Source organism: Odontesthes bonariensis, chromosome 12, assembly GCF_027942865.1.
Source record: "Odontesthes bonariensis isolate fOdoBon6 chromosome 12, fOdoBon6.hap1, whole genome shotgun sequence".
Taxonomy (NCBI): Eukaryota; Metazoa; Chordata; class Actinopteri; order Atheriniformes; family Atherinopsidae; genus Odontesthes; species Odontesthes bonariensis.
Window position 1 is genome coordinate 25,642,604 of NC_134517.1, and position 27,737 is coordinate 25,670,340.

A 27,737-nucleotide genomic window follows, 5' to 3' on the forward strand; every position below is an offset into this window, starting at 1 on the left:
GGTGTACTGACTCAACACACACACACACACACACACACACACACACACACACACATCTACTCACTCACTCAAACAAACGCACTGCAGTTCACGCTTAATGAGGGACTTCTCGATATTGCAGGCACGTTGGCCCCTGGTGCATAAATAATGTCAGATGGCCCATAAATCTATTAATATGTGTGATATGGAGGCTGCTTTTCATGTAAAACATTTTAGTCTGCTGTCCTCAACCAGAAAAAACTAAAACAAAATGTTCACGAAGGACAGACCAAGGACATGTTGATCTTTTTTTTTTTTAAACTTAAGCTGTGATGAGTGGAGGGGGATGCATACCAAAAAACTGTTATTTGAGTCCTCCCTCCTATAAAAGAGGATCTTCATCTTTTGAGAAGTCCTTGAATGTTTTCACCATAAATTTATGTTGGATAGTTTCAAAAAAGGAAATGGGAAATTATGCTTCAAGCACCTTGTGAAATCTCTCTTGTGATTACTGAGTCATAATCACCGTCTGCAGCTCTATCTTTCTTCTTCTTTTTTTTTTTAATGGATTACCTGAACACCCCAGAACATTCAAACAGCCAGCCACTAACTCACTGAGAAAGTTTGTGCCTAAAAATCAATTATGTTAGGCTACGGGTGCTACACTCTTAATGCAAAAGCAGCCAAAACATCTGGATACAGCCACGAAGAAGAAACCCCACAGTCTCCTGACATGTTGAGAGTATTACCCTGCAGAGGAGAGCAGAACCAGGCAAGATGGCAGATGTCCTCTTTGACTAGGGCCACAAAACAATTTTTGCCAGACATGTATGCATGCAAGCAACTTAAGTTACCCTCTCAGACATACCCACACTCTCTCACGTACAGGCTGCAAATGACCGTTGAGACTCTCTCTGCCCCAGTAATGACATGATGAGAGAGCAGGAACACAAAAGTGTATGACAACTGCCCCAGCTGTTGCTTTCTGGCATGCTGGACTGTTGTCGCTTTGTGTTAAGATGGAAGTAAGGGGGGAAGCTGTGTTTGATCAACTGTGTATGTCTGTTCAGTTTGCAAAAGACGGGAGGCGGTGTGCGTGACAGTGTAGGAGAGGGTTAAACACTGATATGCTCCAAAATTACTGAAAAAAGTGGAGCAGGGAAGGCTCAACGGGACTCAGGATGGGAGACAGGTGTGTGTGTGTGTGTGTGTCACCCGTGTGTGAATGCATAAGCATGAAATTCACTCATTTTCATTCCAAATGTTTTCTCTCGTTGAATACATTTGTAAATGATCTTGCTGCAGTTGACTGCATGTGTGGCAGCAGAGGAGATGTTTAACTGTGTGACTTTCACTCAGACAAGTATTTCCTTTATGATTGAATTGTCTTCATGGTTGTATTCCAGATGTTTTGGAGACAGCTGCAGGTCCTTGCAAAAAGTATTCAAGACCTTTGACAATTTTCCTGTTTTGCAGCCTTGCAAACTGTAATTTAAACCGATATAATTCGGGTTTTTTTATGTTATGGTCCTACCACAAATAGTCCACAATTCATGATGCATAATTTAGAAAGAGAAAAATGCTTTGAAAAATTCTAAAAAATGAAAAACAGAAACGTAGTGCCTGAATATGTATCCACCCTCTTTGCTTTGAAGCCCTGAATTAAGATCTTGAGCTGCCATAATAGTTAACCAGCATAATTAGTTCAATTAGGTTCCCCTCAGTGCTATCGAAAGCCCCTTTTAACACATGAGATGCGTAACATTAATAGCTTCATCAGTCTGTGAAAGCGATGGCATTCACTTTTTCACACATTGGCCTTTCTTCCTTCAATGTTCCTCACCCTTCATTCAGACATGTCTGTGACATGTGGGAGATATTTGCAATTCACACAACACGGGAAAGTGCATTAAGTGTGTAGACTACAGCTATAAGGGTACAGTATAATAGTCCTTCGCAGTCTTCTGACAACATGTCATATCATCATGACAATTCATATTCGTGCACCAAGTGTGCAGTGGCCGTGTGAAACAAAGCAGCAGTGGATGACAGCAGCCGAAAATATCCCTTTTTTTTTTTTACACGTTTAAGCTTGCTGAGCAGTCAGTGTTATACTTATGAGGGTTTACTTCTACTTCAGTAACATCGTAGTTGTTATCAACTCGAGGAAAGTGGGATTTTATTTCACCTGTTGCTTGTTAGATGAGAAACTGTACGATCATCACATTACACTATGTAAGTGTATCGAGTCACAGTTGATAAATTTGGATGGAGCAATTGAAATACTGATATATGATCAGATAGAGGACTGGAATTTAAGCTACAGTTAAAACGTTTTTTTTTCTCATTCATTTATCTCAGATTCTGAGAAAAATACAAATTGGTGCTTTAGCTAATTATTGCAGACACAATCATGGTGAAGGAAACGGTTATTGATTTATTAAATATTGCAGCCTGTGAGATTCCTCTGAACAACTGATCATATGTCAAATGAACCCACCTGTGCCTGTCAGTGCGTTAATGTGACTGCAGCAGTTCATACATGTGCCATGAACGTGATACTTATTTATTACTAGGTCTGACTTGGTCAGATTTTCGTCTCAAATGTTATGGAAAAGCACCAAGAGAGGCAACTCACATCTCGTACATACACCGACGCATTCAATAGCCACAAGATAAATGCAAAGCAATGCATGTGTGCATGCCTAATTGTCACTTGATCTTCATATATATATATATATATATATATATATATATATACATATACATATATACATATATATATATATATATATATATATATATACACATACACACGCACACTTGTTTAGAAACTCTTAAAAGTTCTTCTTAAAGGTTTCAAACAGAGCTAGGTTATGAAAAAATAAAAAACACAATACCCCTCAGAGAACCATTAAATCCATAAAATAGATGATGAAAAGAGTACGACATCACAACAAATCTGCCAGGAAGGGGCAGGCTACACAAACCATACAGGAAGGTTATTAATCAGAGAGGTAACAAATAAGATAACAAGATAACCCTGAAAGTGCAGCAAAACTCTACAGCAGGGGTTGGAGCGCTGGTTCCTCGGACCACTTTAAAGCGGTACATTTCATAATGCTGGGCTTTAGGGGAGAGAGGCCAGAAAAACATCATTGCGTCGAAAGAACAAAACCTGGAAGACTCTAAATATGGACAAAGGTACTCTGGCTGGATGAGACTAGAACAAAACTAGCTGCCCATCAAGCAAAAACACGTGGCACATACCCATAACCTTTGGACCACCATCCACACACTGAAGCATGATGGTGGCATAATCATGCCGAGGGGATATTTTTCATTGACATTGCCTGAGAAATGGTCAGAGTTGAAGAAATGATGCTAAAGAAGCAAAACGTGGATCTTTTTCAGTTTTTCAGAAAATTGAGTGGAAGAGCGGTTCACAATTTAATGTGACAACGATCCAAAGTATTCTGTTAAAGCAACACTCCAGCGGTTTAAGGAGGCACATTTCAATGTCTGGGAATGGACTAGTCAAATCACAGACCTCAATCCAACCAAGAATGTGCGGTACGACTCAAAGATGGCTCTACTCTAGTTAAACCCATCTCGCTCAAAGGAGCAGTAGCAATTTATTTTGAGAAAATGAGTAACAATCACAGTAGTTACACGTGCGAAACTCACAGAGACATATCTTGAGAGATTTGCAGCTGTAATTGATGCAAAAGAGGGCTCTACCAGGAATAGATTTTGCATGTGTGCGTGTGTGTGCATGTCTGCTGGAGTGGAGGAAGCAAATAAAACAAACTGCAAAGATTCCATTTAAATTCCAGATTGTGAGGCAACAAAATAAGAAGCATGTCAGAGTAGATAAATACTTTCGCACAGCCCAGACTCACCACAAACTGAAAAATAATAACATTTGTCCACACATCTAGTATGTAGTAGTTTCACAATCCATTCTTCAAAATTGTGAGATGAAAACATTTTTTTAGGCTATAGTAATGTGCGGATAGTGTCACATCACATGACAGAAATCAAGGCCAATGAGTGTAAAACGTGGTAGCCTGGAACAATGTTTACTTTTCCTATCCTTATTTGCTTTAACACAAACCAAACCCTGTACTTTAACTCTAATCCCAACTACGTGCTTTCAACTCCTAATTGTAACCATTAGCGGGTGGTAGCAAAGTAGAAAAGCAGGAAATCACAGAAGTGGATTAGTGAACAGACTGAGGAAATGGTTCTAAAGGACACAATTTAAATAAGCAAGTGTTTCGGTACATAATCTCATCCATCATGAGATTAGGTTGTTTTTACAAAACTCTGTACAGACATAGACTGAAGGACAAAGGGATTCTTTCAGATCACTTGAATGTTGATACACCTTGATATATTTCCATTAAGCTGAGAATGAGGTCATAAAAAATGCAGTGATGAACGTGAATTATTGAAGCTTTAAGCAGTGGAGGGGATTTGTTATTCTGTTCCTGCCCAACACTGTGCATTTACAGTATATGAAAAAAGGGTATGAGTGTTTCTGTGTTTCCATTAAACATTCATTCTCACAAATAGCTTAAAAGAGTTAATGTAAATGCCACCGCTCGATACCTACTCTGGCTTTGTAGATATGAAATCATCAATGAAGTTTCTCATAATCAAACTATTGTTATTGCTGTAAAGGTCAGTATTTTCTACTTGGGTTGGTGGCATATGGCCTTTTGGTAAGAAAGGTACTTATCATTATTCAGTCTCTCAGTAATTTCAACATTTATCCTTAAACTGTGGAAGAGTCGATTCATTCAACCACACATGTTGTAACCCCTAATAATATGACTCATTTATGTTTTTTATTAATGAAAAGTTTCTTTTTTTTTTTCCTTAGTTTGGTTACATTGAAAAATTGCCAATTTTGCTTCGGGACGCTGACTCTTAACTTGAAAAAGTAAAAATTTATTTGGTTTATGAAATATCTAATCAAACAAAAATCAAATCAATGATATTGAATCTATCTGAAAGACTATGAAGTTGTCACCTTCATTCTCACAGACGCCAGTCCTTACACTTAATCAATCTCATACTTAACTCTTAAAGTTTTTACATCAGAATGAACCTCCAAAATCCATTATTGTCCTGGTTCCCTTTGCTTAAACTACAAGCGTTTACACACCCAGACAAGGAGCAAGTAGACTCTTATTCTACAAAGATAACAGTTTTTATGTCCCACCCTTTTTTGTTTTAGTAACTGGCGGTTGGGACAGTTTTCTCTCTTAAATGAACATTAACATTTTATTTTACTCAGATTCACTCAACCTAACCCATTCACAACCCAGGACATCGTCTATTTCCTCCCCAACAATCGTCTCTCTTTTAAGGGCAAACAACTGCCCCAGAGTTGTTTTAAAAAACAACACGTGCCTGCCCTTATTATGCCTCATCCCTATTCATATCACCCTTTAAGCAGTGAAGCCGGGTCAGGATGACCCATCATCACATATGTTATGTCCTCATTCTGAGGGTCTTACATGTTCACAGGAAGATAGAAGCATTAGAACATACAAAACTGCACACACACCTCAAAGCCATAAAAATAGATCGTGAGTGACTCAGCCGTTATGTAAAGTCCATCTCTGATAGGGCCGCCCGGGGCTGTTTATGTCAGTTTAGCTTGACGACACTGGAGCCGAGGTGACACATGTCTGCTGTGTCCGAGTTTCAATACATACTCACACACACTTTTGTGCCTGTGAGCCTCTCTCTCCGTCTTGGACTTGCTTCCTAAGTCTTTACTTCCCAGTGTATGTCCTCCAATGGACAAAGATGTGATATAGTCAGCGTAATTGACTCCCTCTGGCCTGAACTGCACATTATTAGCACAAAGCGAAGACTAAGATGGAAACACCATGTTAGGCATGAATCTTATCCGACATCCCTTTGGCCAGGTGCATTCAATCAATAATGTTAAACAGGATCAACTCAGGACTTGAATCCAGATCAAGATGGAGATCTTTAATTGATGCCGTCTTCGTTAAGAACCACATCTGATTTGGTCTGTCATTCATGGGGGAAGGCAGCTGCTTCATTATGGGTTTATCATCTGAGAAAACTTTGACTTAATTAAAATTAGACATTTTAATCAGCTTCCATGTAATAAGATTTTCTCACTCATCATCCTCTGTATGAACACAGACACGTGATCATTTTGAAAACTAGTTCTGGACCTTTTGTTTAAAAAAGCAAACAAAAAAAACCCTAAATCCACCCAGGGAGTGGCAAAAGTGTTTCAGTAAATTGGAGGACCCTTTGAATAAAATGTGTGCTTGCGCTGGACTGCATGACTGAGCCAAATCTGTCTTTTTTGGGTTAAACAAAGAGATAGTTGATGGCCTTGAAGCTGAGAAAGTGGAGCACACACCCACACATACACGCACCCTGTGACTTCTCAGTGTTCACCTAATCCTGGAGTGAGAGAAAGGAGGGAGGAACGCAAGAGATGAAAGATTCTCATCGCAGTCCCGTAACAGTGACAACAAGTTTCAGACAGAAAGAAGAGCACTCACTAACTCGCAGACTGTTAAACCAAATGTGTTAAATACCATGTGTTCACTTGTCTTGTACTGCGTGTAAGTGTGTATTTGAAAATGTGTTGCTGAGCGTTAATGACAGTCTTAATTGGTACAAGCAAATATCCCTCCCACTGCTCCTCATTCTACATCTACTAATAGAAAGACATCCTCTCCCTGATGGCAGCTAGGAAAATGGTTTTGGGATGCGTTTTAAGAACATGAGTGTGCATACGCACAGATTTTTGTCCTCTACAAATCAAAAATGCATGTCACACACACAATTTGTGTGAATATAGAATACAAGGATACAAGGGCCTGAATATTTTTTTGTAGGTTGCAGTTTGTAGTCTGCAGTTTTTTTCTTTTCTTTTTTTTGTTTGTTTGAGACCTTTGTTCCAACTTCAAACTATGTGTACGACTGATCCTGGAGTATTTTTTCCTTGCCCAGGTGTAATTACGGAAGCTTTTTTTTTTTTAGTACATCTGACATTTCAGGAGCTGCTTTCATGTTTATCTACAATAGCCTGGAAACTGGAGAAAGATCAAATACAGTTTGAGGGAGTTTGTGAAGCTCTTAATATGCATATAAGGCAGCTGGAAAGAGTTGGATTGTTCAAAGTATTACGTGAAATGCTGAGGACGCTGAATTTCGCTTGCGCTCTATAGCTTCAAGAAATACATAGCAACAAGCTGTCAGTGAGTTAGATATGACACTTTTCAACCATCCTGATAAGTCTCTGATAAACCTGTGATTGTTGTCAATCCGAGAAAGATTTGGCAGACTGAAAACTTATCAGACACAAGAGAACACACACACCTGTAAAACAGTCCAGAATACAATAACCAAGATGCCAGACATGTGTTTCCAGGATGTTGTCAGATATAGTGCGCAGCTGCCTATTGCAAAAAAAAATAAAAAATCTCAGGTTTCACTTTCCGTGTTTTTAAGTTGGCCTTTCAACGGCCTTTTCCCACCCACGTCTCTATGTGAGATCCCGCTCCGAACTGCTTCTCCTGGGGTTTCCGCTCTGCTCTCCTCTTTAATACAGTCTAAGTGTTTATTTATTTATCTATTTATTTCATTATTTATTTAATAAGTTTTCCCTGGTCTTCACGGAGAGCTGGGGCTGGGATGAAAACCCATTCTATTCCGGGTTGATAAAGACGTTACGATGACACAAGACTAGTAAAGGTAAAAGTAGCGATATCATGATGCAAAAGAGAAAAAAAAGACATAACGCCTAAAATTAAAAACTAAAAACTTAGTCAAGCAAAAATGATACAAATCAAACCTAAATCTGACAGGACGAATGGTTTGATGCACTTCTTCTACTCTTCCTTGCCATTTCTTAGGTAAGAACACAAAGTATCTCACTAATAAAATAAGGAATCTGTATCTGTATGTCTGTCAACCATTCATCTGATCTACTTCGCATGTGTATTGCTGGGGATAGGAACTATAATGTTTAATGTTAAGTTGATTGAAACCCCTTTCTGTCACAAAGTCCAAAGATATAATTCCAGAATGTCTTCACCGATCAAAGACCATAGCCTTTGATCCTCTCCCACATGGCACTTGTCTGTAATATCATTGCAATGTCAGGAGTCACAGTAAGTATTTCATTCGTATTTATAATGTTGTTAATTTGCTAAGATGGACACAAATGTAGAAGAAATAAAATGGCTAGGAATTTTTTGTTTACGTTGCACAAATACGACCATATTGTTTCTAATAAACAAGACTTTGATGGATTTAAAGATAATTTCTTCAAAACAATGTCTGGTAATAGTTGTTTCTTCAATTTAGAATATATATATATATTTTTTTAGAATCGATTTTTTTGCACCCATTACATCTTCTACTCTGTGTATAACTGGCATATGTAACTTAGCCTACCTATAATTGCCAACTTTGAACTGTGACAGTACACAGACTAGTTTATTTAATCTAAAGCAAGAAATGGAAAGGTGCCTGATTAGATACAACGATGGCTTTTGCATAATTAGATGCACAATTAAATTCACATTAAGATGGAAACATGTCTATTATAATGCTTCACCTTTCCCCTGAAATTAGTATAATTATGAATACATATACTGCAGGGTAATAGAAATGAAACATTTGCATATATATAAAAAAAAGTAATATGTTTTAAACACAGTACGCAATAAGCGACACACACGCTTTGTACTTTAGGTTGCAAACTGAGAATATCACACTGGATTTTTGAAAAATCTTTCCACACATAAATATACTTCGGCTAAACAGTGTGTAGCCTGCAGCTTTGTCTGTCAGTCTGAGCTTCAATCTAACCTTGATTGTCTGTCTCTCAGATGGAGGAGGCTTCTGATGAAAAGCTGTGCAAGACGCAGCTCAAACTGTCAGAAAAGACAGCATTGATCCACACAAGCTGTTGCACTCCAGAGACCAAATTGCCCATGACACACCCGAAGATTTCCCTTTCTGCACAATATGATGTTTCACCTGCCATCTCCCTTGGGGGCAGTTGATCACTTATAAAAACAAATAGTGGTAAAGTGTTAAAGAACAGTACTTCAGAACACCATCTGAAAACTCTTGGGAGCCTTTTTCTGCTAAATATATCCAATATTATCATATTTTTCTTCTTGCCAGAATAAGTCCAGATGGAATAAGGATTCCATATTTAACTGGCAGCACACACATACACATACAGAGATCCCACAGAGCTGCTGTCAGTCTGGATTTCCAAATAAGCCAAGTTGCAGTCAGTCTGTGGTTGTCATAATAGAGTAGGTGATTGTTGGTTGGAGCTCTTTTGATGCTGTTCACATGTTATTTACATCACACACCCTCCTGTCATGAACTGTGCCCAGCATGTCTCGCATGTATCTTCATTTCCGGTTGTGTGCTCGTGTGGCTGCGTACTAATGTGTGTGTCCCTGATGTCCCATCAGCCCAAATAATCATCCAACAGTCATGCGTGAGATGCGATTTCCTTTAAACAATAGCAGGCCTGTTCGCTTTGCTGACCCCCAATCTCTCAGGCTGCTTCAGAAAAAAACGCTCTGAAACAACCTCCACAGTTCAACCTCCGTAAGGATGATGGCACAGTCTCTTTATGTTGCTGCTCATTTAGCTGCCTTCTAGAGCGGACTTTAATAACCGGGGCCAATTGCTTGTCAGTGCTGCTATTCTAACCTGACCTTAACTATTGGATTGTGGGCAAGACACAGCCTAATACTAATGATTTCCATGTCAAGCCCCCAACCCTATCTTTAACAGAAATTATTGTAATTTCATTGAAATGAGGGAGATTTGGTCCACCTACTTTAAATGCTCGTGATAATTCAGCAGGCTCTTTGTTAGCTGAGCAAAATCCGTCAATACAATAGGTTAAACGTTCAAATCTTCTGACAAAGGCAATGTTGATATTGAGGATAAGCTCTTAATTGTCTCCTGCAAATCAGTTTTTGTGGTCATCCATGTATGTATTAATATATATATATATATTTTTCTATCTCAGAGCTTTATTTATTAATTTGTTTAAAAACAGTTTTTAGTAACCTGTGACAAGTACGAAGTATAAGAGTAAATGTAAATCAGAATGGCTCCCGTGACAATGTGATCTCAAGACAGATTGTAAAACATGAACCTTGGTCCACAGGAAAAAAAAAAAGAACAGCTAACTCACAATAAAAGGCTGAAAAAAACGGAACAATTGCTACAGCTTCTTTTCTCGGCTATACAGTTATCAGGATGGCCTTTACAACACGATGATAACCCTGAGTCCACATCATAATCCACAGTATCTAATCTACATTATAAAGAGCCAGAATAAGGTTTTGAGATGGCTCTCACAGTCCCAAAACTTAAATATCCACAAAAATCAGTGGACATACCTCAAAAGAGTAGTGCATATATGACAGCCAAAGAATGCCACAGACCTTGAAAGCTTTTCAGGAACAATGAGCTAAATTCACCAAATATGAACTGAAAGACTGAGATCATTCAAAACAGCATTCACAAGCTGTGATATTGACCCATTTCCTTTTCTATTATTTTGAAACTTTATAGATAAAATAATAAAAAAGAGAATATTTTAACTTAAATTTTGCATACCACTGTAGCTTTTTGATTGTTTGGTAATATTGATGCATCAGTGCTCGTGTTGTATTTTACTGGTTGTACTGGTCAAACTTTAGTTGCCATTGGTCCTTTTAGTTGATTTACAGCATTCTTAATGTGAAATTTAATGCAAAGACTCCCAATCTTAGGCCACAGGATAAATAAGGAAATAGTCAGATATTCAATGGGCTTAGATCATTTAAAAAAAAAAAAGAAAGATTCTTCAACACAAAATTAAATTATTATTCTTTCTCTAATCACAGCAGCACACTAGCGTGTGAAGTAGATCGGATGAACAGTTTTCAAGAAAAGTTTCAAATAGCAGAGCAGTGTGCATATTTGTTGAAGGGAACTTTGTACTCCCGAAGTCTTATTTACCTGATTATCATCACAGTCCTCAGCAAGAGCAGCCTAGTTCGATTGACTCAAGCTTTCCCAGGACACAAAAGTCTAACAGCCAAATAAAAACTCCTTGTCACTCAAAACTGCTGGCAGGACTTGCATTACTCCAGACACATGCTCTTAAAACCTATCCTGGGAATTTATGGATCGGACTGGTCTGTCATGTGGCTGTTGCTTCTGAAGTGTGTGACCTTACTGGCAGCAGTTAATGAGGTGGTCACTGAGTTGAAAGAAGCAATATGCTGGATCTTCAAAAAAGGATCATGTGGCAAATCAAGCAGCCAGGCAGCAGCAAGAGTACCCTCAATCATGCACTCCTTAAACCAAGCGATAGATGTCTTCAGGGGATCATATTTTTCAAAGCCAACTATTGAATCTGCAGGAAGCAAAAAAAATAAATCAGTTTGGTCCTTTGTAACAAGTGTTACATACGTGAGATACGTTAAGGCGAAGACGCGAGGTTGAAGAACTTCATATTGGAATGTGTCCTTCACATTTGGAACAGCGCCTTTTTACCATGCTTTTCACTCTGGGTGTTTTGCCCTGCCTCTCTCAACTGGTTACCCTTTCCCAATCCGTTATACTTCATGAAAAAAGATAGAAAGATGTGGTCTGCTCTCCGGTTTCGTCTTCTACCTGTTATCAAGCTTTACCTGCTGGGTTTTAAGGTCCTGCTGGTTCAGCTGTTAAACAAACCTTTAAGGCTGCCAGGTCAGTTAAATTTCCTTTCAGACAGCTGCAGCGTCAACAAACGTTAGTGTGACATGTTGGGTATCATTCAGCTTTGTGTCACGGTCAGTAACGATACAACATCGCAAAAGTAACCGCCTGGAGTATGTTACACTTCCACGTTTGATTCTTGTTATTCGGGATGGGCTGTCACTGTGTTGCCCCAGAGCTAAGCTAGCCTCGCTAACTACTTGAAATGTTTCCGACACATGCGCTTAAAAAATAACTGCCTGCTTGGTGTTATGTTTGCCGAACTCACCCAGATGACTTATAGGTTCAAGTAAACCCCGAAGTATGTTATATAAACTGTTTGCATCTGCCGTCTAGCGATGTGAGTTTAAATTGATCATTTTTACCAGGCAGTCTGATGTAGTGTGTGAGTTTATAAAGCGCCGAATGCTCAGTTGCTGAATTGATTTTACAAGGCAGTTGTTTTTAATTATTTGTATATTGAATTGGATGACAAAGACATATAACATGATGTAAATACTTCTGGCTCACTCTATTGTATAACATCAACTATTGGAAATACTCAGGCCAGGCTCACGGAATAACGGGACCAGCAAACTGTAGTTGTTCTTCTGAAGACGAAATATGTAGTATTTTTAGTTGACAGCTATGGAAAGCCAGATGGGTCAAAACTAATTTACTTTGCCCGCCGACTAAAATACCATCTGGCGATTATTATACGTCGTTACAAGCGCCACCAGACGATGAATAACGCCACCTGGTGTTGCCTGGTGACATTATTTAATTCCTAGTGGCGTTTTACAATTACCCCCAGCCTAAGCCAATTAATTTAAATGTTTTTCACCCACTGAGGAAATATCAAGGGCAGATCTTACTAATCATGAACTGATTGTGGCTTTGCAGATTGTTAGCAGCCTACACCAACATGTAAGATGTTTTGCACACTAACTTTACATTTACATGGTGAATCTTGCAATCAAAACATGCTGGTCAAGCAAGTAAACAACTGACAGGTGACAATGACCTAAGTGACCCACAGAATGGACAGGTGGATCAGCAACCCACATGCGACCTCAACGACTCTCAGTGAAAGCACCTTTGTAGCCTGAAACTCCCCCACCAGTTAGTAAGAATTGAAGATATAACTACACTGTTCGTCTTACATTTTGAATCATATTATCATATGGATAGATTAATAACAACAACAACAAAAAGTCACAGATTAAATCAAATACCTGCGGGCAGACAGGATTTTCTCCTGGATGCAAACAAATTGCAAAGCCAAAATCATTCTAACAAATTTTAATTACATTTAACGCAAGGTATTGCATATTTAACACCTGGTTGTGTTTGTAGTAGTACGTAATAGACGATAGGTGGTGCAAATTAGGCGGCTGGTGTGGAAAAGGAGACGAAATGCAGCGTTGGATATCTAGTTCGTTCATCCAGCACGTTTTGTGTGTTTACCTGAGTGGGCGGGACTCGTTGATACAGGAAGGGATATTTTCATGTAGCAGGTTAATACAGGGTCAGTTTCAATGCAAGCCATGATGTCTTTCAAACCTTAACCACCTCATTTTTAAATACCACATCTTTACCAAGTAGTATCTAATGTGCAGAAACAACAACAAACAGCATGCAAAAGCCCAAGAAGACAGCAGAATTACTTACAAGTAAAGTTACTTGGCACCAGTGGTAGTATAGCAGCAATGATAGTGAGCCATTACACTACCCGATGGGTTGTGACTGCGAGACAAATTTGAATTATTTCCTGCTTGTATGAGTAGATGCTATTACTTGGACGAGAATTGGATGATTCACAAGTTATCCAAATCTATCAGATTTACAGGATAAACATGGTTCCTGCCATAACACCTACTGTTCCCCAATAAGTAAATAAATACCAGACGGAAAATCTTAAATTGACAACCCAGTTGTAAATGGGTAATGTTGGTGCCGTGTGTACAGTTTTCATTGATTATATTGTCTATCGCACTGATTAATTGATTTTTACCCTTTTTAAACATTTCCGCAGTCATTATGCTTTTTCCTGTAATCCGTTTCGGATGACATAAAGTGATTAAAGAGTTTAAAAACCTTCATAATCTCTATTATACCACAGTTTTGCAGGCTATCTACAAGGCTAACAGCAAGGAAATCTCATCTCAAATTGCATTCTTTCTGATATTTTGTGTCCTCTTCTGCCTCTGCCAGTGATGCCCAGACAAGATGGCACTGTTGCCATAGTGACAGGAGGAGGCAGGGGAATCGGCTATGAGGTAGTTCGCCACTTGGCCAGACTGGGGGCACATGTTATCATAGGTATAGTATCTACCACCTCAACACTGACATTCAAACTGGACTGGAGTTGCAATGTTTTAGATGCACTCTGTATGGGGGGGATTTCCTCAAAGGCAGCACTATAACAGTTTAAACGTAAATGAACAAAAAACTATTAGCAATTAATCTCTTTTATTTACAATATAATGATAAGAGTTTTGTGCGATGTGACAATATAACAAAATCTACTAAGGTATAGTACTTTAAAAAGGCAAAAATAAAGTGAATTTTGAGAGGAGTTTGAAAATACAAGGGTAACCTCAATGGTACTGAGTATTGTTGTTCAAATTGCAGCCTCACTCAATTTCCCAGCTCACAAAGGCTCCTGAAAATACGGTTCTCCTTCTGTTTCCTTCCTTGATTTTCATTATCGTGAAGTCTTTACTCCTTTGCACTACACGGGCCCTACCAGGTCTAAAACGGGACATTGTATCTGCTCTGAGGAAAGACTACAACTGTCAAGTGAGGTGGATATTTCAGGAATTTTGAGTACATTACTTTTAGAATACCAGTACAAAGAGAAATGTATTAAATTCAAATGCAAGACCTTTGTTATTTTGACATTACATCCAACAAGATATGCTCACAACAGCAAACTTGACAAATTATCTGTCAAAGCACCCTAGAGTATACGCAGATGTGAAAGTGGTGGAACAATAACCTTGTCTCATCACATATGACAGAATGCCCTTCATTACTGCTAAAACATAGCCTGGCTGACGCGTCCACAATCTCGATGAGATGGTGGTCTGGGAACTAGGTGTGCATTTTCTCATATTTGAGGCGTGGTTTACGAATGCCTAGAGCCGTTTATTGGGCGGTACGAATGTCTATCAAATGGCGTCTGGTTCTTCCCATGCTGCTTTGCGCGCGATTCATAGCCAATTGTATCACTTATACCAGATGATGTATGTAGAGCGACAGAAATTCAACGAGGAAGAAGAAGACGCGTTCCTCTTTTTTAAAAGTAAACTTACGTTCTGAGCTACTTAAAACACTTTCTAAGGCTGCATCGAACGGTAACGTTGTGTACGCTGCCATGTTGGATTAACACTCTACAAGCTTCGGTGTCGCACATAGACGTCGTCATCGTCTTGCTGCCCCCCCCCCCCCCCCCCCTTCTGTTATTGGTTCCCTAACTCTGGCAAAAATAAGGGCGGTGGTTTCCAGGCTGCCTTTGCAGTGTGAATTAAATTGCGCGCAAAGCAGCATGGGAATTCCCAGGCTAGCTAAAACCACTGTCATTAGATTTTTAAATGGCTGCGCCAGAGTAACACTTGAACAGAGAAGAGCCATAAAGTGAATTTATAGGCCATACTATTTTCTTTTTAAACTACTGGTTGCAGATACTTTTGGACAGTAAATATAAGTTTTGTGGTTACTGAAAGCCTTGAAAGGGAAATACTTGAAATGGCAATGAAAATGGATATCTGCATTGGAAGATACCAAAGCTTAAAAGTAGAAAAGCGAATCTACAGAGGGCACCCTCTATGTGTATATTAAAGCATATGGCTGTTAGAGGTCTTTTAACAATGTTAGTTGGTGAACAGTGCATTGATATTCTACTTTACACCCCACAGATCCATCTTAAGGTTTGTAATAGCATCCCAGTAGATTGTTTTCACCATTACAAAAGGCGTGTGATGCTCCTCTGTGAGAGGATGTAAGGAGATTTTGAGCTTTGCTGGGAATAGTAGGCTGTTATCAAACTTGGTATTAAATGCAAATTTAGGATTATGGGAGCCTTTTTGCATAAATAAGCGTCTGGCTTTGTTCTTTTATTCATTTTGCAATGTTTACTGTTGGACCATAAATGTATTACATCGAAGTCATATAGAGGAAATTATATATATATTTTTTTAATGCTGTATATAAACTCTGTAATTCCATTGTGCACAAACACAAAGGAGTAAATGTTGATTATTGAATATCATGAAGATGCGTTGTAGAATAGGCTAGTTATTTTAAATCTGATTTATGAAGGATTTACTTGATAACAGATCAACCTACATTGTTGTTACAAGTAGGATACCAAATAGAGATGTGTTTTATAATTACACGGAGTCTAAACCTATTGTCTTAGTCTGACATTTTATGCCTTTCTTGAAAAGTTACAGTACGCTGCAGATACCAACTTGCATCAGCAGGTGGAAAAGTTGTACCACCTAAGGAGATTTATCCTGAAACACAATTAGAAGGCACATAATACTTAAAATAAATAAATAAAAATAAAAATTCTAAATAAATACAATAAAAAATGTTTAGCATATAAATAAACCCAGAACTTAAACCCTTCAGAGCATCTTCTGAGCAATGCAACTCCAGGCAGTATTGTTGTTTACCTTGTTTTGTTTTTTCTCGACCACAACAAATTATCTCTCCTAATTAATTTTACAAATACTTTTGATATAAGACAGTGCTGCTATAAAAACAAGGAAGAAGAGCTGCTAAAGCACCATAGAAGACAAAATGCTACAGCATCTAGGATGCACCTGTATTGAGAAGGTACAACTGAAAATGTTTTTTTCTAGATGTAATTTTATCTTTTTCCCCAAATTAGGAGCAATGCTTTAAAATGCTTAGTTGTGCCAGTGTGTTCTGGCCTTTTTAAAATTGAACATAAAGGAGTAACTTGTAACAGGAGTAACATTGGATGCCACTGTCTCTTAGTGGTTTCCTAGAAGCAGCTAAGATCCAGCACAAATTTACTCCTTTATGCTAAATTTCTCTCGAGTAATGACAGTAAGGGTTTGGTGATTTTCTCATAGAAGATGGGTGCGTTTGTAGGATTGGGGTTTCATTTCCAAAGTGGTGAGAAAGAGGAAGAGATGTAAAGAACAGACATATGTAAACTTGAAAATATTGTCTGTTATACTAAAAAAAATGTGATTTTTTATTTTTTTTTCCACAAATTGGACAAACAAGCTAACAATAACCAGTCACTCAATCCGTTACAGTGACAGTGGTAATCATAATGAGCCACTTCACAGTCTGATCCGTTACATCTGTGGTTTCCTCTATGAATTGAACAGGATGACATTATCCTTTTGTATTGAGGGTTCTGTTGGGAATTAATGTTTTCAGGAAGAGCAATTCCTCCTCCAGTCTCCACAACTGCAGCATCTGCTCAAATGTACACATCCTTTGGGCTTGATATTATTTCCTCTTTCTTATCATATAGTATACAAATATTTAGGAGAATATGCCAGCGCAGTTGTACTTCATATATACTGTACAGGAAAAAAACACTTCACATGTAAGACCTTCCAAGAGAATGTTATTTTCATCCACTATTTTATTTGGATTTTAAACTGCATAGTGAATGTTGCTGTGGTGGAAAATAAGCACTATATGATACACTACTTCTTGAATTCACTTGTGAATTCTTATTTTTGCTCTTTTGGCCCGTGTAAAAAATAAATAATTCTATAAATGATTTTTCTAACATTTCTTTAACTAAATCAAAATCAAATCAAATTTATTTGTATAGCACATTTCATGTACAAAACAATTCAAAGTGCTTCACATAAAATAGAAGCATTGCAGCAGGGAGTGTAAGAAGAATTAAAAATACATAAAAGAATATAAAGAGAAACAAATAAAATAATTTAAATGAATTTAAAAACAAGCAACAGTCCAAATAAATTAAAACATATCGTGCAGATTTCATGCATAGACACATGAGAAAAGAAATGTTTTTAACCTGGATTTAAAAATGTCTTCATTTGATGAAAGTTTAATCTCCACTGGCAGTATTATTATTCCCAACTATTCCCCCACTCTCATCCTTCGATAGTGTCGGAACTCTCCCTTATATCTTTGCGTAAATAAAGAAAAACACCAAAAACAAATGTTGGATATTTCAGTCTCATTCACTTTGTGCTTTCATTTCTTCAACAGTTGAAGTATTCTTTGAGATGATAGATTACCTCGGTCGGTAATCTACTGTGGTCTCAGACAGTCCTGTTTGTTTTAAAGATGATCTCAGATTCGAGGACTAAACACGTGTCTCCATATCTAATACAGCAGCTTCTTGAGACGATCCATGGGATTAGAATATTAATGTTAAAGTGGATCCCTCTCTGATCATGGAGTGGATGCATATTTCAGGTGGAGCATTAGCATAGTGCTTGTGTGAGAAGAGTTTGTTTTGAGCCTCTTCACTATCAAATGCTAGAAATAGATATTGGCCAGGGAAGTTATGCTTGAAGTACTTAAGTTTTTCATTAAAATGATATCGTTTGTAGGGTTTCTAAGACATTGACACAAAATTACTCTGTGTAGTGAAGTGAGAACTTTGCTAGTTGGTGATATTTTTATACCAAGGTAAAATAAATGAATAGATAAATGAAGAAATAGAATTCACTGGGAACTAAATAAGAGGAAATACATCGACTGGCTGACAGGCTGCATACAAATGAATTGAATTAGACTCTGATAGGGTAAGTTAAAGCAACAGCCGAGACCAGTGACTCCAGTGGCAAGGCAGGATCTCAATGTCACAGTGACGCTGCCATGTTTGGTAACACATCACAATCTTTGCTCACCAACAGTATCGGCCATATAACACATGCTACACTTGGATATGTTCAGAGAAGTGCTTCAAAGATAGATTCTTTTTGACCAAGCTTTTGCCACCTCATATAGCCTCACTGAAAATAAAAAATTGTTCTTACAATATTATTACTATTGGGCACATGAGTTCGGGGTTGCAGAAAAATTAAACAGCATTTTCGCCAGCTGCTTATTGTACAGGCACAATAGTTCATATTGTCCAATGGTCTACTGTGACCCTGCACACAGACCGATAAGTTGTTTAGAATATTCAAGATGAGTTGTTTGGCTCTGATTGAAATGTTCTTTTATCTGCCTACCACATTAAATAAACTTATACTTTCAAAAGAAGCCTTTCGTACTATGACTCCTTTGTAGTTTCCTCTTGTTTTTCAAAATTCAGGACCATGGACAACACATGAAAACGAGGGGATTTACTCTTTAAAGCAAGGATGTCAAACTGCAGTCCTCGAGGGCTTCAGATTAAATGGATCTCTTCAAAAGATTGTTAAATTCTGCTCAAATCAGCTAATGAGGCATCAATCTGAATCAGGGGTGTTGGAGCAGGGATACATCTAAAACCTGTTGGACAGCAGCCCTTGAGGACCAGAGTTTGACACCCCTGCTTTAAAGCCTAGTGTTGCAACAGAAGGATAATGGGTGAAAAGAAAGTTCCTAATAGCCAGCTATTAGAGTAGACTACTTCACAAGCCTCAATTTCTGTAAAAGGCAGCAAAATGAAGGAAAATAGATAGACCCGCCATAGCTTGAAACGCCTGAGTGAAAGCTAGATGAGTATTCAGACCATTTGGAAACATTATCTAACACTGCACTCTTCTCATTAGTAACCTCAAGACAGAGACACTGCATTATGAGGTACAAAATTCCCAGTTACAGAAGTCAGGAGACATGGATTAAAGAAAAGAAAGAAGAAGACTACCTGAAGACTTGAACTTGCTTTATATCGCAAGTAATTCCAGATTTCCTGCATTCCCCTATTTTTTAAAGGGGAAAAAAATGCAGTTTGTTGGCAATAGCTATGTTATTAAAAACGTCATCTTGGCAGAAAATTCTTTATGTTTTTCTCTCCCTCACAGACTCTGTTCCTCCCAACGTCTCCTCCACACAGCAGCGACAACAACGACTTCAAGGGCAAAATTTAAGACTTGCTTTTTTCCAGTAGTAAATAATGGCACCGTAAGCAATAAATCGGGTACAACAAGCTTTAGTAAATCACACGGTGTAATTAAACACTACCCTGTAAATTCAGTGCTCTAAAAGGTAAACACTAGACTCTGCAGGGTCGGCCACAAAAATATTTGCACATATCTTTCAGTTGTTAATTTGGCCCAAATGTCGCAAATCGTTTTTATTTTTACTTCTTTTACCTCTTTCCTACTAAGAGGGAAATGCATTTAATCAACATTGAATTCCAGACGTCATATCTAAGATAGGTCATGTTTAGTTTACCCATATGTTCAGCTGCAGTAATTATTACATTGAATTGAATTTCACTGCCATCCCAAAATATTTAGTGGGTTAACAATTTCCTCCTTACTTATTTTGATATACCGTGTTTCACACGGATGTCAGTCAATGTGCCAGTTGAAGGGCAACCAGTTGTGTAAAAAAAAAAAAAAAAAAGACTAAAAGACCTAAGCCTGTTTCCGTTCTCTGCGTGTGCGCATCAGTGTGACCCTGTGACATGTCACACAGAGGAACTGCCATCTTTAGCCCTGCCCCGAAACGCAGTGCATCAGGAAAAATGATGCTGTGTCCTTGAAAAGCCCAGTGTGATAATCCATGATTAGTGTGTCTGTATGTGTCTGTGTGTGCTTCCAGAGAGGAAATGAGAGTGAAATGTGCGTGTTTGCTATTTGTGTATGAGTTTGGAGAGAATATGTGTGTGTGTGTGCATGTGTTCATACAGGTTCTATCTCAATATGCTGCAAATCTGCTCTTATAATGTTTTGTTGATCAATATTTCACACATTGACTAACCTCTTGAGTGTTTATATGAGAGTTTAAGTTCATTTTTGTCTTGTATTTGCTTTCAGTCACTACCACATGTAGTTTTCTCATATTTTCATATTTTCTTTATTGTATTTTCATCTCTCTAACATAACTTTCATTGCGTCCAGCCAAGAGAACATTTTATCTGAATCAGATTTTTCACCAGGGTGTTAGCTTCTGCTAAACAAATGATGATACTTCATGCGTGTTACCCAATGTTAAACACAGCAGAGATGCTGAAACATTACATGTTGAAGGAAAGTTATCTACACATTTAGTTTGTTGGAATACTTGAACTTTATAAGGAGACTGCTGGTGCAAATTATAATATAGATTTTTCATCATTTGTTGACGTTTTATCCTGAACTCGTTTTTTTCCTTACATACTGCAATATGAAAAGCTTTTATAAACTTCAATCCATTGACAGTTTGCGTGACCTGATCAGTATTAAAATGTATTTTACTTATACTTAAAATGCTTATACGTGCGCCTCACTTTCTCTACACGTCTTTGCATGTTTCACCTTCTACTGGATTAGCATTTACATTAATCTGGTGAAATTCCATCTCAGACTCAGTCATATTGAAGAGGTACTTAAAAGCTTCTAGTTGTGACATTTATCTCAAGTGTCCATGGAAATGACATGTTAAACTGCCGTCAGATTAACGGGGCTGTGGTTTCATAACTATTAAAGTGGAAACCCTGCCAAGTTGCTGCCTAGTTGTTCTACTTTGATTTTAACACAGTAAATGTTGAAGCTTGGGATTTTTTTTCCCCCCCATGTATGCTAATTTTGAATCTTGGCAACAGTGCAGCCACAACAGGGCCATGTTTACCTACAGTATGTGTTGCGTTGACTTCAAGTTTGCTTCAAGTGACCCAGAGAACGCAGTGACACATCTGGATCTTCTTTCTTTCTTTGAGTAATGAATTGGAAAAGGGGTATGATTATATAAGTTATACTTCATCATACTCCTTTTCAGACTCATAAGCACCGATGTGATGTGTCTTCAAGAAATTTATTTATAATTTATTATGTACTTTGTGTTTGCTTTGCACTGACCGGTGAAATGTTTTGTCTGAAATAAATTACTATCATTAATTAAGTGCTTTTATACCATACAGTGATTTCTGATTTAATGCAATGCCTCCTGAGGTCCATTCATGTGAGGTTTACAGCCAAGCACCTTTCGCTCTAAAATTCTCAGAATCTTCTAATAAAATGATGTATCAAAAATAAAATAAAATCCCCTAACTTTATTCAAATGTGAGTAGCGAGGCAATGTGTCTAAGCTGTTGGACTATATATTTGCCCAGAGTGATGGACCCCTCGCCATATTTACATCATCTAGAATTCAACTATTGTAGCACATTATGTTACTGAACTATTATTGATTAACCTGCAGTAGTAAGTTAATTGTGTTTTCAGCATTGCACAGCGTTTTCAGTCTTTTGTTGACTCTGTCCATTTTATTTATTACCATAAATAAGATGCTGCTGTTGCAGGTGATGATTAGAGGTATAATCAATAGTTTATTTATTTATTTGAAATTCGAGCTGCAATGAAGTCTTCTGCGTGAAACTTTCTCCATCAAGCTGGGCCTAAAAATCCAACAAATGCCAAGTTCATCCTGTTAGCTCCTCTTAAAAAATGTTGTTTTTTTTTTAAAAAGAAAGAAAAATCCAGGGCTCTAATGAAACCTCTCAGTAAAGCTGTTTGATATGTCTATGGCAGACATTAAAGGATTTTTGTTGCTGCTGTGATTCCCGCCTCTCCAGGGTACGGAGAGAGCTCTGAAAAAAGGCTGCCACTGTGAGCAGCAGAATCTTGCGCTGAAGGCACCAATGTTTTGTTGAGATATAGCGTATTGGACTTATGGAAGGGGAAAAAAGAAGACCCTTTGTTTATGTTTTTCACTCGAAATTACAGAGCTTGGATATCAGTTTCAGGATCTCTTGAGTCCTTTTGCAATGTTACTTTTCCTTGTGGATAAGAAATTGTGGGAACAAAGCAAGCTTGAAACCATTTCTTTCACGCATTCATGTAGCCTGAATATTTACTGATACTGATACCCACCCATCATAATCTAAAATGTAAACAGTGTTTGATGAAACTATGTGAAAGAAATATCAAACTCGCTCCACACTACATAATGTGCCTGCGTACTTACCTTAACACCGTTTTAAAGTTTTGGATCATTTTCACAACTGAGTTTGCAAGCAAAATCTTTCCTAAGGGAACAGAAATATTTGATCTGAATCTTTAACGATGTTAAATAATCCTGTGGGGCAAAGGTTTTACCAAGAATTCTCAAGAACCTGGAGAACCTCTCTTGTTTTGTGTTTTTACAAGATGAAAGAACACAGGACTGCCAAAAAATGCGTGTTTTTTTAAAAAAATAAGCCTTATAGGGCTTGTCAGACATCATATTCATCAGTGCGTCTCCTTTTGTTTTAGGTGGGAGGGATGAGCTGGAGGGTCTTGCAGCCATCAGAAGGATCTGTGAAGAGTACAAGGAGGCCAAAGGTAACACAGCAAACACATTCGAGACCCACACAGACACACACAAGTGCTTGTGCACGTGTGTTCTTGTGTTTGCAAGAATATATCAATATCATGTTCTTGTTTTTGCAAGAAGAGGGCAGAGCTGCATCAGTCTGTACCATAGCCGTGTTGTTAACAGCCCCCGCAACTGCACACTTGCCGGTAAACACACAAACAGGGGCTAACATGAAGCTTCTAGACTGGACTTAATGGAGTATCATTGATGCACTATGATGAAGAGAAGGATACGAGGGAAAGATGTTGAAGGTTGTAAAAATACCACACCATTAGCTGTACCTGCTTTATCCTTTAACAGGTCTCCACTCATATAAGCCCCAGCTGACCAGCAGGTTTAGACCCAGCTCCCCCGTCTGCTGCTGCGCTGCTATGATAATGAATAAATAAACAGGATTTTAGAGAGGCGAGAGGAGGGCAAAGGACAACATGACAAAAAGATAAATGAATGAAAAAGGGAAGAGGAGATGGAGAAAGAATGGAGGCACAGAGGAGGTGATGGAGATAAGAAGAGACAAATGATAGCAGAGATTTATCACTCCATCGACCAAAGCTTACAGGGTTCTCTGTAACTCTGGTGCTGAGAAATTGGATCGGCTGACCTTCACAGCCCCATAAATACCAACACTGTGCGATGACAAAGAGTCCTCATGAGTTATTCTTCTCTTTGCCAAATGGCCTTGAGTTTTTATCATCTAGTCGCAATTTGGCCCACTAGATGTTCAGAAACTTGTAATCATGTAGAAATGAGATTTTAGTTGCAGGGAAGTTATTTGGGTTCTGTACTTTTTATACCAGAATATATAAGTTTTACATACTGATTTACTACAGCATCCTATCAATCTACTTTTAGTAGTGATCGCTTGCTTGATTTTGATTAAACAGGTTTACATTTTACAAACAAAAAACAAAAAAAAACTCATTTGCACAATATTGTAAAATCAGAGACATATTCAGTGTTAGTTTTCCAGCAAACATTAATTATACCCTAACAAGTAATCAAGCATTTATATATATATATATATATATATATATATATATGTTTAGATTTGCCATTTTTGTCCCCTTTAAAGAATTACTAAAGCCCCACTGTAGAATAATAAAAAAAAATATCTCCATCTAATCTTGAATTTGTTTTCATGCTTTAGAAGTGACAATAAACACCTCCAGAAGCCAACAAATATGTCAATAGACAAGGTAAGGTAATGTTACGGGACCTAAGAAGAATAAGACTGCACGATTTGACATACTATTACATATGTGATGAACAAATTCTCACAAAAAGGCGCAAAAAAGTTAACATGTTAATGATTGAATATATATATATATATATACACATACATACATACAAATACATAAATCTCCACTGGTGACCATATGACAATTCAAATTCTAAAGATATAGGGATGCTGCGTAAAATATAAATGAGAACAGGAGGTACTGATTTTCACCTCAGTAAACGCTGTATTATATCAGCGATAGAAACTGCTAAATTGTATTTGATTTTATGTTTGGAATTTTGAGTGTCAACCTCTGTGTTCATCACGTCTTTTTACAAATCAGAGAGATTTGCGTTGTTTTTTTTTTTGCCAGTTGGGAAATAAACCGGTTTATTTTGCTGGGCCTTGCAGTGCAAAGCCGAAGAGGGTTGGCTGACTGGGTCCCTGCTTGTGTATAAGTGGCTGTCAGGTACAGAGACAGCAGCCATGTCGCTGGTGTCATTGAAGTCGATTTCCCTGGACGGGGCCGTGGTGGAATTGATTACTTCTTTTGTAATTGGCAGGCACTGAGGCGTAAGGGACAAGAGGGTGTCTGCAGCTGGATGTTTGTGCACTGAATGAGAATGTGTTGATGTGTATGTTTGAGTGTGTCAGAATGAGACAGTAATGAATTCTCATTAGTATGTGATGCAGGAGCTTTAAACATCTCTGTCCAAATACCCTTTGGCTTCCCTCCCAGGTTGTGAACATTTGTCTTTTAGAAAAAATGGGCGACAGCTCAATAGATTTATTTCACTACAAAATAGTATTGTTGTATAGACTATACAGTTAATTGGAGTTGCTTTGAACACTTTTGCTGTATTTTCCAACTGGTATATTCTCATAATAGTGGAAATTCACATTTTCAAGTGAACTTAACCTTCACATAGCATTTATCTTTAAGTCTCAGAGCTCCATTTAATTTCAGTCCCTACCTGAGAAAGGACTGAAGTCAGCCCTATGGATTAACTTTCACAGCATGCTGCATAGAGATCTATGTTCACGCAAATTTACAGGTAAACCAGAGTAGCTTTCTATTCATGCTCATGCTAGTTTGTTGATCCGATTTAGATGGACACGACGATTTAAATGCATATTTACTCTCTTGCAGAGAGGAGATTATCAAAGGCAAAGAAACCATGCTAAACTTGGAGAATGGAATTCTTTTTTCTTCCATCTGAATTTTACCCAAAAAGAGCCGAGCAATTCCTGCTATTTAAATGAGGATTATTTATTAGATCATGAATGTACCCCTGATCCCTTTGGTGGAGTATTAATCTTTTTAAGGTACAAGACGCTGAATTTAGATAAACACTTTCCCAGATTTACATGATATAGAGGAGAGGAGAGAAGTCTCTGAACTTCCATGTGCATTATAAATATATAACTTTAAAGCTGCAAGCAGCGATGAACAAAAAACATGTTTTTTGCAGGTGTGTGACTTAGCCTCCTGTTGGAAGATGTTTCTGTATGCTTTGGGTGTTCGTTTGTGAAATGGCACTTAAGCTTTTCTTAGTAATGCTTGTCAGATGCAGACCAAACTCGGTATACTTGTATTTTCTTGGTTCAGCTGTTACGGGCTTTGGGTCTCTGTGTTGCTACAGCGATGTCTTTCAGCCAACAGTTTACTGAGCAGCTGGCATCATGATTAGCACGTGATTGATTAACAATCATAGCAACCTATCTTATAGGCTATGATTTCCACTGGCTCAAAGCCACTGTAGGTCCAACTGTGATGTGTCTTTTTCCACGATTATGAAGGAAGTTGTGTTTTTTTTTTCATGTATTTTCAATAGATTAATACATTTTTATTTGACATTAACAATTTTCTTTATTCATTCATATTTTGTGGTTAACCTCTGGTCAATTTTTTGGTTAATCAATTTCTTTTTGTCCCTGTCATTATGGACTAAAAACTTGTCATTGACTAATTCGGAGTGCCAGTCTATGTATAGATGTGTTTGTTCCATTTCACATCATGAGTATTGCCTTCTCCAAAAAAACACTGTCCTTATAAAACCTTTAAAACAATCCTGTGGGGAATATGATAATGAATTTAGACTGCAACTAGACGCTGGTCATTGGGCATTTTATCTTAGATTTTGAGCATGCACTTACACACACACACACACATGCTGATGCTGGGTATTTCTGTATTTTTACCACAGGCATTGCTGTCTGTCCGCTAACTTTAGTCACGGTGCATTTGAAAGTAACACATTGTGCCTCAAGCCATAGGCCGAGATTATATGCGTGAAGCAAGGCAACCTGTGTGTGTTTGTCTAGTTAATGGATATTAAGTTCTCTCCCCGCCAAGGTAACCCAACTGCACCCTCCTTACAAACAGTGTTGTTGGTGAAAGAAACCCCTGGACTCCAAAGAGAATTAAACTGGAACAGAATGTGTGTAAAAGACTGACCTTGTGACAGGGTGTGCTTGTACCTCAGTGCTAGATTGCGTATCTACATGTGTGTTCCAGTTTATTTGTGTTTTTGCTGTGTTATTTATGTGTGCAGGACAGTTTCAGAGTAGACATAGATTTGAATTTATAGCTGCCTTGACAAGGATGGATATCATTCCATTAACAGCGCACGTTGCAGTTGATGGAAGCACCAGGCAGCCTCCTCTCCTCCTCATCAGCTGAATAAAAACATCTGTGGAGGAGCGAACACTGGCACCAGGCCCAGAACTAATATTCTTGGAATTCACTGCGTTGTTTCTAAGACAGCTCAAAGTTAACCTATTTATATTTCCTTCTCCATTGTCATAACAGGGGATTTCAGAGGGGACAGTTAATTCATTGTGTATTTTTACTCTTAGATAATCAAATAAATTGTCATGAGGGAGGGGAAGTTGGTGAAAAACTGTGCCAATCAAGGTAATGTATGAGTTCATTCTCTACATACTGTGTTTTATTTAGTGAAATCGGGAGAGAATGTGGAGGTAAATCAGTCCAATCACAACTAGGTATTTAAAGTCACCTTTAAGTCATGTGAGTAATGCGGGTCCTCTGGTCTGTTGGCAAGGAGGAGAGAAATTTAATGTGTTTATCGGTGATGCATTTTAATATCAGATGTAGGTGTAATCCAGCTTAATCATATCTGCTTCCGTCAAAATCGGGACACAAGATGCCTGTTGAAGCCGGGTGGAAATGGGGATTTACTGTTACAGAAGTTGGCAGCACTCCCATAAATCAGCACCTTGTTTGGCAAAGAAACACAAAATGGAGCAAATAAAAAGATGAAGCAGCAAA

General features: G+C 38.1%; 1 protein-coding gene across 3 annotated transcripts in view; it reads left to right on the forward strand.

Moving 5' to 3' along the window:
• The window catches only part of LOC142396785 (polyprenol dehydrogenase), a 39,568-nt gene that overhangs the window by 1,203 nt on the left and 10,628 nt on the right, over window positions 1-27,737 (forward strand). The window contains exons 1-3 of one of the 3 annotated variants that reach the window (XM_075479871.1): window positions 11,591-11,769; window positions 13,972-14,079; window positions 23,124-23,192. In XM_075479871.1, the coding sequence (XP_075335986.1) occupies window positions 11,646-11,769; window positions 13,972-14,079; window positions 23,124-23,192 (301 nt within the window). In that variant the 5' untranslated portion in view covers window positions 11,591-11,645. Of the gene's footprint in view, window positions 1-11,590; window positions 11,770-13,971; window positions 14,080-23,123; window positions 23,193-27,737 lie in introns of those variants that run through there. The other 2 variants (XM_075479873.1, XM_075479872.1) reach the window with 2 other exon arrangements.